Source organism: Rutidosis leptorrhynchoides, chromosome 4, assembly GCF_046630445.1.
Source record: "Rutidosis leptorrhynchoides isolate AG116_Rl617_1_P2 chromosome 4, CSIRO_AGI_Rlap_v1, whole genome shotgun sequence".
NCBI classification, from domain to species: domain Eukaryota; kingdom Viridiplantae; phylum Streptophyta; class Magnoliopsida; order Asterales; family Asteraceae; genus Rutidosis; species Rutidosis leptorrhynchoides.
Genome location: NC_092336.1, coordinates 196,084,044 through 196,099,397, shown reverse-complemented (window position 1 = coordinate 196,099,397; position 15,354 = coordinate 196,084,044). Strand labels below are relative to the sequence as shown.

At 31.1% G+C, this 15,354-nt stretch overlaps 1 protein-coding gene across 1 annotated transcript; it reads left to right on the top strand.

The window, feature by feature from the left end:
- Window positions 1–1,857: 1,857 nt before the first annotated feature.
- LOC139843208 (U-box domain-containing protein 9-like) lies at window positions 1,858–4,026 on the top strand. The gene is made up of 2 exons (XM_071833274.1): window positions 1,858–2,231; window positions 2,546–4,026. The coding sequence occupies exons 1-2, from the start codon at window positions 1,962–1,964 to the stop codon at window positions 3,623–3,625; spliced, it is 1,350 nt and encodes a 449-aa protein (XP_071689375.1). The 5' UTR covers window positions 1,858–1,961; the 3' UTR covers window positions 3,626–4,026.
- The last annotated feature ends 11,328 nt before the right edge of the window (window positions 4,027–15,354 follow it).

Here is a 15,354-nt window from a genome sequence, read left to right as displayed (position 1 = left end):
TTGGAATTGGGATATGAATGTCTTAGAGTCTTCCATACAGGATTATCCTTTTAGAAAAAATTGCACTCCAGATTGATGGTATAATGGTGGAATTGAATATCGTAATAAAAAATAAAAAATCATTTGCTTATGAGTATCCCATTAGGTTAGGATTTAAGGTGAGAAATGAAGTGAGATCAATGAAAAGCTGTAAAGACCGGAATTGTTGGTGATTTTCTATGGTGGATGTGTCAACGACATTTACCAAACAATGTGATGAATATCCAGATTGCAAGAAAAGGAATAAGAAAATGGAAGAAATGATGAGTTTTTGGATCCAGTTCCTAGGGCTTTAAGAATTTGAGTAGTGGAATTGAAAGTGAAAATAGAGTGTGAGTGTATTTGATAGTGATTAGTTGAGTTTATTGAAAAACTTAATTTGAGAAAGATGAAGAAATCAAATTGGCGACACGACCCTCACATGTCTAACACATGTTAAGACTTAGCGAAATTTCTTTAACGGTCTTTAATGAAGTGCAAATCCATTAATCAATGTAAATTACGGTGATCATTCATGTAAAAAAAATGGTACCATTGCAATATTGTGCATACTCATGGCTAAAAAAGAAAATTCAAAATGACAAGACTTACCTCACATGCTAGACAACGTCTAAGATTTGATGAAATTTATTTAACAATCGTTAGTAAAAGAATCAACTATGTAATTAGTAAAAACTAAAATGATCATTCAATTAAAAAAATCTTTGGTGGCACTTGTACAATATGATACACAATGATTATTTTGGTGTTTCGCTAGGGCCACAATGCACACTAATTCGAGGTTTAGTCATTTCAAGGGTTTGTTTTTGTTTTGTTGCAATTATCTTGGTTTGTATTCAAGTTGTTCATGATTTTCTTGTAAGTTGATTAGGGATGGTTGATTGTATTAGTTTCTAGTCGATGATAATTGTTCAAGTATATTGTAGGGTTTACTAGGGATAACATAAGGTCAGGTTTGGTCCGGTGATAGGTAATTTTGTACCTAAACTCGATTAAGAAACCCCGAATCATATCAAACTAATCTTCATTTAGTTACTAATTAGCGAGTAAACGGGTATCTCCACGGGTATTGGAGTACCCATTTACATATTAACTAACGGGTAAACCAACGAGTATATAATATACATATATTACAAAATAATATATGTATATATATTATTGAAATTTAAACAGGTAAGTTATACAGATTCCGATCTATCTTCGGATATACAGATCAAATAATCGGGTTTATATTTAAAATCATCCTCAAACCTGAACCCCAATAAAAATCTAAAATCATCCTTATACTAGTTCGTAGACTCGTAGACCCGGCTCAAACCCATCCCAATTATATCGACTTTCAGGTTTCCCACTGTATTTTTGGCATCCTAGGGTTTACTCGTATCAATTACGTAGTATAACTCTTCAAGAGCATAGATGTATTTTGGTTTAATTATATAATAAAAAAGGGAAACATACAATATGATGTATACTATTGGACCAGACACGTAATTTTCTAAAAAATGTAATTATTTAAGAGATAATAGATGAATATTATTTTGACAAATTACAGATCCGTGTATTTTATTTTATTTCATAAACAAATGAACTACAAATAAACACTATATAAATTACATATATTATTTCTTACACCCAAAAAACAAAATCATTCTCTTCTCCTCCTCTTAAACCTCCCCACTATAACAACCTTTTCATCTTCACAGTCTCTATTTTCTCTATATCTTTTAAAAAAGATAAATATACAAATAACCACACTTACGTTTCATCTTCTCTTGAAACCCACAAAACCATCATCATCATCATCATCATCATCATCATCATCATCATCATCATCATCATCATTCATCATTCATCTTCTACATAAAAATTAACAATTTTTTTTTTCTTCAAGAAATTACACTCAGTTAAGGGTGTTATATGTAATGGCAAAAAGTGGGGTGTTCGAAAAGGATCCAACACAAAACTTGAAGAAAGAATTACAAAAACTTGTAAAAGCAATTATTGAAGATGAAGAAAATGGATACGGGTTCATAGATAAAGCTACACAAACATTAAAAGAATTAAAAGATGCAAGAAAACAAACGTCAGTTTCTTGTATCAATCTTGATGATACGGTGTCGTTTCCACAAGAGTTTAATTGCCCTCTTTCTAATGAAATCATGAAAGACCCTGTTATTGTTTCTACTGGAAAGGTACTTTTTTTTGCTCCAATTTTTATTATATTTTGTGGGTATTTGATATTTGCTATTCTTGAACATTGATCATGCGTATGTGTGTTGAATTGATTATGAAAAATTGGAACTTTATTGATGGGGTTGATTCAGGGGAGGTTTTTAAACAATTGCATGTCTTAAAGTTTCAATTTTTATTTATGGGTTTAATTCTTATATGAGTAGTTTAATAGATGATAAATTTGTGTTTGGTATTTGATGATCAAGTAATTAAATTTGGGGGGTTTTGTATATTAGGTTACATAATGTTGATTAGTAATATTGATGATTTGCAGACATATGATAGATGTTCAATACAAAAATGGTTAAAAGCAGGGAATAGAACATGCCCAAGAACACAACAAGTACTTACACACACCGTTTTGACTCCGAATCATTTGGTTCGAGATATGATCATACAATGGTGCAAAAATCACGGTCTTCGGTTACCAAGTTCTCTTCAATATTCGGATGAAGACATTTTAACCGAATCAGATCATAATGATTTCTTATCACTACTTAACAAGTTATCATCAACGGATTTGTCCGAACAAAAAGAGGCTGCAAGAACGTTACGCTCATTGACGAAAAGAATACCATCTTTTCGAGCCTTTTTTGGTGAATCTAGTGACTCTATACCTCAATTGTTAGCCCCATTGTCTATCAATAGCGAAATTCACCCTGATCTTCAAGAGGATTTGATCACAACGCTTTTGAATATATCGATTCATGATAGTAATAAGACACTCGTTGCAGAAACAAAAATGGCAATTCCTATTTTATTAGACGCCCTAAGATTAGGGACAATTGAAACTAGAAGTAATGCAGCTGCAACCCTTTTCACGTTATCGGCGTCTGATTCCAATAAGTCGCTTATTGGTAAAGCAGGGGCTTTAAAACCACTTATTGATCTTTTAGATGAAGGGCATGTTTTAGCAATGAAAGACGCTGCGTCTGCTATCTTTAACTTGTGTTTACTCAATGAAAACAAAAGTAGAGCAGTTCGAGAAGGTGCGATAAACGTACTTTTAAACAAGATTAAGGATAGGGTTCAAGTGGACGAGTTATTAGCTATTCTTGCTATGCTTTCGAGTAATCAAAGGGCTATTGAGGACATGTGTGATATTGGGGCGGTTTCTTGTTTGTTTTCTTTGATAAAGGAGACAAATTGTGCACGAAACAAGGAGAATTGTGTAGCGATACTTTACACTATATGTTTGAATGACCGAACGAAATGGAATGAAGTGAGAGAAGAAGAAAGTACTTTTGGGACTTTATCGCAGGTTGCACAAAATGGTACTTCAAGAGCGAAACGAAAAGCTAATGGCATTCTTGATCGGATTAATAGACATATCAATCGTACGCATACAGCGTAAGCTCATTGGTTTTTAAAGAAATCTGTAAATGCATCAAATTAGGGTTCATATTTTATGCCCATACTTGATATAAGGCTTGACTAAGAAGTCTTTGTTGCTAAGTTTGACCTCAGATTTTGTAAATGCTTGTTAATGTTTCATAGTTACATGATGATAACTTGGAATCTACTTTGGTGAGAGAATGTAGAGTTGATGCTTATAGATTAAATGTATATTTACAGTCTATTGTATTGCACATGGCTCTTGCAGAAAATAACTTGATTTCCACTCTAGGAATCACAGGTTTTTTTTAACTGTCTGCAAATGCAATTAAATGATTCTTTGGAGTCAGATGAGGACATGCTTTTGTAGTAAAATACATACAATTGATGTTGTATATTTGTGTTTTGTGAATATATACATTAATTTTTTAAAACATCGTGTTTGAAAAGGACTATTTTCAAACCACTGAGGCATTGTCTGAGTGGTATACGAGGGGCGGTCTATTTCTCCTCAACGAGTATTGCATGTTCGATTCCAAGGGCCAGAATCTAACTGGTACTGCCGGCAATTAGCTTCTCAAAAGGGTTTTTTTTTTTTTTTCAACCTTCAACCGTACTGTCAGGGTTGTTGCGATTTGAATTTTCTCTTAACGCGTGTGTGGGTAGCATATGATCGCGAAGGTGGTTAAGTCTTCTCTGGGTGATGCTTATACTGCCGTTAAAAAAAACAGCATTTAAAAAAAAAAAAAACAGGTATATTTAAGTAAATGCCATCAAAAAGTCTATTAATTGTTACGTACAACATATTAATGCATGTTAATGACAATCTTTATCACTTTGATTCTAAATAATATGACATTTTATACATAAAAGAAGTTAAAAGTTATTGGTCTCATAGCTAATATGAGAAAAAGCTTATTGTACCACTAACTTATAGTTAAAGAGATGTGGAGTTAGAATTTGAATCAATGACCTCCTCTTTGAAATTTCTTGCTTAATATCGCACGTGCTTGCTAGCAATCCACGATCATAGGATATTTACATTGTTTTCCACAGAGGAGAAATTGCGACAAATTTGAGAATCTTGAGAAACTTGACAAGAAATGGTCACATGTTACATGACTCTATCTGGTTCGATAGTTATAGTCTTTAAATGTTGATATGGTTCTCATTGATCCCTTGATTGGTGGAGATAGATTTGGGAGCTTATCTTAGTTACTATCATGTGGATTCAATATGAACCAAGTAACATGTACAGCCAAAATATGATTTGTTTGCTAGAAAGTTGTGTCTTAACTTTTTGTGTTCATCACCACATTCCTAATATTTCAACAGGCCATGTTACATGTTCAAATCGAGCCTACGACTAGCATATAATCATCACGAACGACGATTGAAATGTGTCGGCGACTTCTTGGTGTTCTAATTAGACGAATATTGAAATGAAATGTGTCGGCGACTTCTTGGTGTTCTAAATCGATGAATATTACATGTTGGACAAATATACAATATTATGCATCATTGAATTGGATATGAACTTAAAAGACATACTTTTTTGAAACTTTTGAAAAGAGGACAATAATTGTTAATTTTATTTAGGTGGGGTTGAAAGTTAGAAAGCTAAAAATAGGATGAATGTGCCCATAAATCAATGGTGGCAATGTGTGTATATTGTGTGATGGATGTAACATGTATTTCATCCAAAAATGACACCCATACTTTTTGTGAAAGTCTTTATTGAGAAAACAGTTAATACCCTCATCAACCTTTTTGTTATTTTGTTATTATCACTTTTTTAACAAATTAATTTTTTTGGTGGTTTATGGTGGTTGGTGGTGGAAGTTGTGATAGATTGATTCTAATTAGTGAGGTGACTAAATAAAGTAGCAAGCATGATTGTGTTGTAAGAATAAGTTAGTTGTACAAATATTGATTTAAAAATGGTCAAGTTTTAATGTCTAGAAGCTATTGGATGATTTTTAATATCCTTATGTGTCAGAATCATCCTAAATTGACATGTTAGCATGGCAAATTACTTTACGTTATCGCGCATGCTATTAGCCTGTTCATTAACATTAACATTTTGATTAAACTAGTTGTGGAGCCCTCGCTTCGCGCCGGGAGCTCCGTTTTGAATGCGAGTTAAAAAAAAGTCTTGATCTATTTTGTAAAAAAGAATTTTTTTCGACATAACATTGAAGGGTTGTTCCTTTTGTGAAAGTTGCTTCTTTTAGCGTTCGTGTTTTATTTTTAAAAAAAAGTTAGTAAAGTGGGGGTTCGATTTGTATTTTAATAAAAGTTAGTGGGCTAAGTTTGTGAAATTTGAATATTAGTAATAAAAAAAAAAGTTAGTAAAGTGGGGGTTTGATTTGTATTTTGATAAAAGTTAGAGGGTTAAGCTTGTGAATTTTGAGAAAAAAATATACGTATAAAGTGGGGGTTCGATTTGTATTTTAATGAAAATAAGGGGTTGAGTGTGTGAAAATTGAAAAAGAAATAGTACTATTCATTTTCACTGTCTTTGAGATATAGGTATATAATATAATTAAACTATGTGTCCATTAATCGTTGAGAATGTGTCAGAAAACTTGATATTTTTTCGTTTGAATCTTCTTTATAAAGTTTAAGAGTAATAATTATTCTATTGACTTTAAATCCTGCACACCAGATCCAATATCAAATATTTGATCTACTATATATATATATATATATATATATATATATATATATATATATGGTCATAATCAAAAGGGAAGCACTTTTTTTGAGGAAGGGGAAGCAAATTATTTTTTTTTATTTTTTTGTTTTTTGAAAAAACTTTGTTCACGAACATTATAGATTAGATGAAAATATGAACATTTAAAAAAGACACTTTGTGATGAATGTCATTATTTTGGCAGAAAAACGCTCGAATAAAAAAATTAAAACATTCAATGCATTAAATGTTTTGCTGCTGAGTTTATTTGCATCATTTTGTTTTCATCTTATGTGAAGTGTTTTTTTCGAATTTAGCCCGATTTAGAGTTTAGGGTTTTGGGTTTTCGGGTTTACTCCGTAAACCCTCAACCCAAAACCCTAAACCCTAAGCTCTAAACCGTTCGTGTTAAAATATTCAATCTAAACCCTAATTTCTAAACCCTAAACCCTAATTTCTAAACCCAAAACTCTAATTTCTAAACCCCAATAGCTAAACCCTAATTTATAACCCTCTAATTTCTAAACCCTAATTTCTAACCCCTTAAAAAAACTCAGCAGCAAAACATTCAATGCATTGAATGTTTTTATCTTTTTCTTCGAGCGTTTTCCCACCAAATAATGACATTCATCACAAAGTGTCTTTTTTAAATGTTCATATTTTCATCTAATCTATAATGTCCGTGAACAAAGTTTTTTTAAAAAACGAAAAAAAAATTACTTCCCCTCACTTCCCCCCAAAAAAGTGCTTCCCTCTTGATTATATATATATATATATATATATATATATATATATATATATATATATATATATATATATATATATATATATATATATATATATATATAGTGGACCAATCGAGGGATAAACACTAAATGGGGTACAAACTGAATAAGTGAATATGGACCTCACATTTCATAATTTCTAGTAAAAAGCCTAAAAAACGCGGAGGGGCAGTTTTGTAATTTAATAATTAGTTTAGTTAAAACAAATTTCTGTCAGAAACAATACAGACTCAGGTTCATCGTGAAACGTATATGGCTTGATCAAATTGAAGTTGCAAACTCATTGTAAATTACTCCTCATGTAGCGATTAAGAACATTTGTGAAGTAACTTTGATCAAAACAACCAGTAGTAATATGAAGAATCAGGCATGAAGAGCAACGAACAGTAGCAATTTTTGGTTATGAACACCAAAAATTTAAGTCAAAATCTAGAACGATTCAGGCCTTGATTTCTACTTGAAAGTTGCTGCAAATCATCTACTCAATGGTCGAAAATCATCTTCTTTTCTTGAAACTAACAGAATCATTCCAATTGATCCGTTGAACAAAAGCTTCAATCCGTTGACCTTCTAATATGGAATCATACAACGTTTCTCCAACCGATTTGATGCATCGCGAAGCATAAACATATTATAAGGATTCCAAAACAACTCTCGGATCAAATTTGATGGAGTAGATTACTCTAAACTGATCAATCTTCACTTTACGATTAAAACGAAGAACTAGGATCAAATCTGCTCGAATCTGAATCTGTTAATGGAATCTGAATGATCACGAAGCTTCATTTTGTGATTGTGATCGATTTTATTTAATGAATTCGTATTGAGAAGCATTAGATCATGATTTCAAAATTTTGGCGTCATGAAGAAGATGAACGTTCAGTAGCAGTTTATTCCAATCGATTTGTATTGTACTCTCCTGTGATCAAATTGTATCCACTGTATCAACGATTTACAGCGAGAGAGAGAGAGAGAGAGAGATTCGGGTCTCAATTTCAACAATCGAACCGCAAAACATCATTAACATCGTCGTTCAAAATGAAGAATATTCATTATTCATTGAAAATAGATAATTTCAATTGAAAAAATTTAGGTTGATTCATCTTCCTAGAGGCTATTTAGTTCATTTAGGTAAAACCTCAATTTGTTAATTTTTTTCAATTACTAATAGTATATTTTCATCATACTTAAGTTTTATCTTCTCCGGTAGCTATCATTGCTTGTAATTAGGCAAAATAAGCTATTTATATGATGCACTCAAAGTGTTTGATGAAATGCCTGAGTGAATTATTATCTTCAAAACCGATGTAGTAATGTTTATTGTATACTTGTATCTAGTCAGACTACCATCTATAAGAGCAACAAGATTAATAGGACTTTCATTTTTGTAAGGAAGTGGTAGTTAATTATGTATGGCCAGCAGTGAATCGAGTCTATTACACCTTTTTCTTTGTTATAGTAGAACTATCCACTTTTTTGCTTTTGATTGAAAGGTTTTTTAGCTATCATATATTTTTCGCTTGTTTACATACCTAAGAAATCATAATCTACAAGTATTTCAGTTGCTATTTACGGCACTGTATCTTGGTTGTTTCAAGCTTATGGTTTCTATCCTGATGTGCAGGTGATTTGGTGAATGATGTTATCCCTTTTATGGGTGAATCCGTTAGTGATGGAACTCTAGCCGCCTTTTTAAAGAGTATGTTTAATGGTAAATTTCTTTTACTTCTACATTTTTTTATGATGTTATCTTTGACTTTTTACGTCATGTGTTACTAGAACCTGGTGATTGTGTTGATGTTGACGTGCCAATTGCCCAAATTGAAATTGATAGGGCACTAATTAGTTTATCAAATTTAGCTACTTGTATTTTAATTTCGATAACAATTTGATATCTAACATTTTGATGAATGATAATTCTATTCTGACAAATGATAAATGTTTTCTTATGAATGATAACTACTTGATGAATGATTACTATTTTTTGATGAATGTTATCATTTTTCTTATTAATGTTATTATTATTATTATTATTATTATTATTATTATTATTATTATTATTATTATTATTATTATTCTGAATGATAATATTTTGATGAATGATAACATTCTGATGAATGATAATTCTTTTCTGATGAATGATAAAAAAAATTTTTATGAATGATAACTATTCGATGGAATGATTAATTGTTTGATGCACACTAACTGTTTAATGAATTCTAATATTTTAATGAATGATAACTGTTTTCTTTATGAATGGTAAGTGCTTGATGAATGATGATGTTTTATGATTAATGGAGCTTCATACCAGTACTGTAGTCGTTAATTGAAGCCTTCCCTATCGATATTTATGGTTGATCATCTCAATATCTCGAGGACGCTTATCCACTAAGTAACTTAGAATATGAGGATATCGAATATGACTTCACTAAATGAGGTGACAATGGTTACAATAGCTCACAAATTTGTATATTGTAATCTTGTATGGTTGTATTTACTTGCTACGTTATTAATTAGAATATGTGAAGTTTCAATATATAACATACAATTGACGATTTTACATTGTGTTGTCAGATTACTCAACAAGAATTCACGGAAAGATGGCATGGCAAGCAAAAGTGTATTCACCAGAAGTTGCAATACGTCAAGTTGATAGGTTCTTGTCGTTCCTTCGAGTGCTTTCACGAGCGGTGAGATTTGGCGGTGTTATCGTCTCCCATTTCGACGACCAGTGATTTACATGTGTTTTCTATTAGCGTTGTCTATTATGTATGCCTCGAAACAATAATTGTATTTGTGTTTACTTTGTTTATTAAATGTTATATTATTCAGTTAGTTTTATCTCAATACATTTTTATATCGAATGTTATAAATATTAATAGTATATTCAAAAGGTAAATATAATCTTAATAGTAATTACTAATTTTTTTTTATCATTTTTAGATTTATTTTTTTTTATCATTCATCATTGTTTTATCATTCATCATTTTTTTCTCATTCATCATGTTCTTTTATCATTCTTCGTTTATCATTCATCGGACACTTTTCACATTCATCGGACACTTTTCACATTCATCATGTATTTTATCATTCATCATGAATTTTTTTTCATCATTCATCACGTTCTTTTATCATTCTTCATTTATCATTGATCAGATTTTTTTATAATTCATTGAGTATTTTTTATCATTCATCGGGTATTTTTTTATCATTCATCACGTTCTTAAATCATTCTTTGTTTTTTAACATTCATTTAGTATTTTTGTCATTCGTTGGGTATTTTTCTCTTACATCGGATAATTTTTTTTATCATTCATCACGTACTTTCATCATTCTTTGCTTATCATTGATCAGCTATTTTTATCATTCATTGGTATTTTTTTATCATTCATCGAGTATTTTTTATCATTCATCATGTTCTTTTGTCATTCTTCGTTTTTTCATTCATCGGCTACTTTTATCATTCATTTGGTATTTTTATCAATTATCAGGTATTTTTAGCATTCATTAGGTATTTTTTTATCATTCATTTGGGTATTTTTATCATTCATCAGGTATTTTATCATTCATCGTTTATTTTTTATCATTCATCACGTTCTTTTATCATTCTTCGTTTATCGTTCATCATATTTTTTTTCATTCACTGGGTATTTTTATCATTCATCGGGTATTTTTTCATCATTCATCACGTTCTTAGATCATTCTTCGTTTATCATTCATTTGGTATGTTTATCATTCATTGGGTATTTTTATCATACATCGGATAATTTTTTTATGATTCATCACGTACTTTCATCATTCTTTGCTTATCATTCATCACATATTTTTATCCTTCATTGGTATTTTTTATCATTGACCATTCATTAACAATCATTATTTCCACTCTATTTGATGTAAATCATATCATTACTAATTGTTTTACAATAATAACAATCACTAGCATCTTTCCATTCATTAGCCACCATTGTTGCCACTCTATTAGCTGTAACTTTAGCACCAACTTAGCTCTTTCCAACTTAGCATCTTTCCACTCATTAGCCCCCATTATTATACATTTCAAAACATTATTTATCTTACCGGAAGATGAATCAATCTGCTTCAGCACGACCGTTAGAACTTTGGCTATGCCTTTCTAGCTGAATCAGCACCAGTCTTCGTCCGACAGCGCAGAATTCAAGATCCTTGAATTCCCTAGGGGGTCTTTCTCCCCCACGGTAAGCCCTCCGTGAACTTACGCGCGACCAGGCCGTATATGTCAGCTACGATCACCGTTCCTGGTCAATACCCGCCTTCTTGTACTTGGAGCGTTCTTTATGGGTATTATTCGGTGCCAGTGGTGTAGTGACCCGAACTTTTCCATGTTTATATATATATTAAATGAAATTGTTATTTACATGATTAAGTGTTTCCAACATGTTAAGCAATCAAACTTGTTAAGACTTGATTAATTGAAATAGGTTTCATATAGACAATTGACCACCCAAGTTGACCGGTGATTCACGAACGTTAAAACTTGTAAAAACTATATGATGACATATATATGGTTATATATATAGTTAACATGATTTTATTATAAGTATGTATCCCATTAGGTATTTTAACAATGAGTTATATACATAAAAATGAGACTATTAATTTAAGAAACTCGAAAACGATATATATAACGATTATCGTTATAACAACGTCTTACTAGGTACATATGAATCATATTAAGATATTGATACACTTGGTTAATTATGTTAAATGATAAGTAAATATATTATTAAGTGTATTAACAATGAAATACATATGTAAAAATAAGACTACTAACTTAATGATTTCGAAACGAGACATATATGTAACGATTATCGTTGTAACGACATTTAACTGTATATATATATCATACTAAGATATATTATATATATCATAATATCATGATAATATAACAATTTAACATCTCATTTGTTATAATAAACAATGGGTTAACAACATTCAACAAGATTGTTAACCTAAAGGTTTCAAAACAACATTTACATGTAACGACTAACGATGACTTAACGACTCAGTTAAAATGTATATACATGTAGTGTTTTAATATGTATTCATATACTTTTGAAAGAATTCAAGACACTTATCAAAATACTTCTACTTAACAAAAAATGCTTACAATTACATCCTCGTTCAGTTTCATCAACAATTCTACTCGTATGCACCCGTATTCGTACTCGTACAATACACAGCTTTTAGATGTATGTACTATTGGTATATACACTCCAATGATCAGCTCTTAGCAGCCCATGTGAGTCACCTAACACATGTGGGAACCATCATTTGGCAACTAGCATGAAATATCTCATAAAATTACAAAAATATGAGTAATCATTCATGACTTATTTACATGAAAACAAAATTACATATCCTTTATATCTAATCCATACACCAACGACCAAAAACACCTACAAAGACTTTCATTCTTCAATTTTCTTCATCTAATTGATCTCTCTCAAGTTCTATCTTCAAGTTCTAAGTGTTCTTCATAAATTCCAAAAGTTCTAGTTTCATAAAATCAAGAATACTTCCAAGATTGCAAGTTTACTTCCAAGTTTTCTAAATCCATTCCAAGTAATCATCCAAGATCAAGAAACCTTTGTTACTTACAGCAGGTTATCTTTCTAATATAAGGTAATAATCATATTCAAACTTTAATTCAATTTCTATAACTATAACAATCTTATTTCGAGTGGAAATCTTACTTGAAATTGTTTTCGTGTCATGATTCTGCTTCAAGAACTTTCAAGCCATCCAAGGATCCTTTGAAGCTAGATCCATTTTTCTCATTTCCAGTAGGTTTATCCAAGGAACTTGAGGTAGTAATGATGTTCATAACATCATTCGATTCATACATATAAAACTATCTTATTCGAAGGTTTAAACTTGTAATCACTAGAACATAGTTTAGTTAATTCTAAACTTGTTCGCAAATAAAAGTTAATCCTTCTAACTTGACTTTTAAAATCAACTAAACGCATGTTCTATATCTATATGATATGCTAACTTAATGATTTAAAACCTGGAAACACGAAAAACACCGTAAAACCGGATTTACGCCGTCGTAGTAACACCGCGGGCTGTTTTGGGTTAGTTAATTAAAAACTATGATAAACTTTGATTTAAAAGTTGTTATTCTGAGAAAATGATTTTTATTATGAACATTAAACTATATCCAAAAATTATGGTTAAACTCAAAGTGGAAGTATGTTTTCTAAAATGGTCATCTAGACGTCGTTCTTTCGACTGAAATGACTACCTTTACAAAAATGACTTGTAACTTATTTTTCCGACTATAAACCTATACTTTTTCTGTTTAGATTCATAAAATAGAGTTCAATATGAAACCATAGCAATTTGAATCACTCAAAACGGATTTAAAATGAAGAAGTTATGGGTAAAACAAGATTGGATAATTTTTCTCATTTTAGCTACGTGAAAATTGGTAACAAATCTATTCCAACCATAACTTAATCAACTTGTATTGTATATTATGTAATCTTGAGATACCATAGACACGTATACAATGTTTCGACCTATCATGTCGACACATCTATATATATTTCGGAACAACCATAGACACTCTATATGTGAATGTTGGAGTTAGCTATACAGGGTTGAGGTTGATACCAAAATATATATAGTTTGAGTTGTGATCAATACTGAGATACGTATACACTGGGTCGTGGATTGATTCAAGATAATATTTATCGATTTATTTCTGTACATCTAACTGTGGACAACTAGTTGTAGGTTACTAACGAGGACAGCTGACTTAATAAACTTAAAACATCAAAATATACTAAAAGTGTTATAAATATATTTTGAACATACTTTGATATATATGTATATATTGTTGTAGGTTCGTGAATCAACTAGTGGCCAAGTATTACTTCCCGACGAAGTAAAAATCTGTGAAAGTGAGTTATAGTCCCACTTTTAAAATCTAATATTTTTGGGATGAGAATACATGCAGGTTTTATAAATGATTTACAAAATAGACACAAGTACGTGAAACTACATTCTATGGTTGAATTATCGAAATCGAATATGCCCCTTTTTATTAAGTCTGGTAATCTAAGAATTAGGGAACAGACACCCTAATTAACGCGAATCCTAAAGATAGATCTATTGGGCCTAACAAACCCCATCCAAAGTACCGGATGCTTTAGTACTTCGAAATTTATATCATATCCGAAGGGTGTCCCGGAATGATGGGGATATTGTTATATATGCATCTTGTTAATGTCGGTTACCAGGTGTTCACCATATGAATGATTTTTATCTCTATGTATGGGATGTGTATTGAAATATGAAGTCTTGTGGTCTATTATTATGATTTGATATATATAGGTTAAACCTATAACTCACCAACATTTTTGTTGATGTTTTAAGCATGTTTATTCTCAGGTGATTATTAAGAGCTTCCGCTGTCGCATACTTAAATAAGGACGAGATTTGGAGTCCATGCTTATATGATATTGTGTAAAAACTGCATTCAAGAAACTTATTTCGTTGTAACATATTTGTATTGTAAACCATTATGTAATGGTCGTGTGTAAACAGGATATTTTAGATTATCATTATTTGATAATCTACGTAAAGCTTTTTAAACCTTTATTGATGAAATAAAGGTTATGATTTATTTTAAAATGAATGCAGTCTTTGAAAAACATCGCATATAGAGGTCAAAATCTCGCAACGCAATCAATTAATATGGAACGTTTTTAATCAATAAGAACGGGACATTTTAGTTGGTATCAGAGCGTTGGTCTTAGGGAACCAGAAAATTTGCATTAGTGTGTCTTATCGAGTTTGTTAGGATGCATTAGTGAGTCTGGACTTCGACCGTGTTTTCTTTAAAAATGATTGCTTAACATTTTTGTTGGAAACTATATATTTTTAACATATGAATATTATGTGATTTATTAATCTCTTAACGTGTTTGATATTATGTGATAGATGTCTACCTCTAGAACAAGTCCCATTGACTCACCTAATAATAATGAAGAGTCAAATGTAAATTGGAATGATTCGTGGACTGATTCACAAGTTCCCGAAGAGGAACCGGAAGAAGAGTCGGAACCGGAAGAAGAGTCGGAACCGGAAGAAGAATCGGAACCGGAAGAAGAAATAGAACCGGTGGGTGAAATAATAAAACGGTTAAGTAAAATAGAATCCTCAACCAACCGACCAAGGTTAATTATGGTCAATGGTGTTTCCGCCAAGGAAGCAAAATAT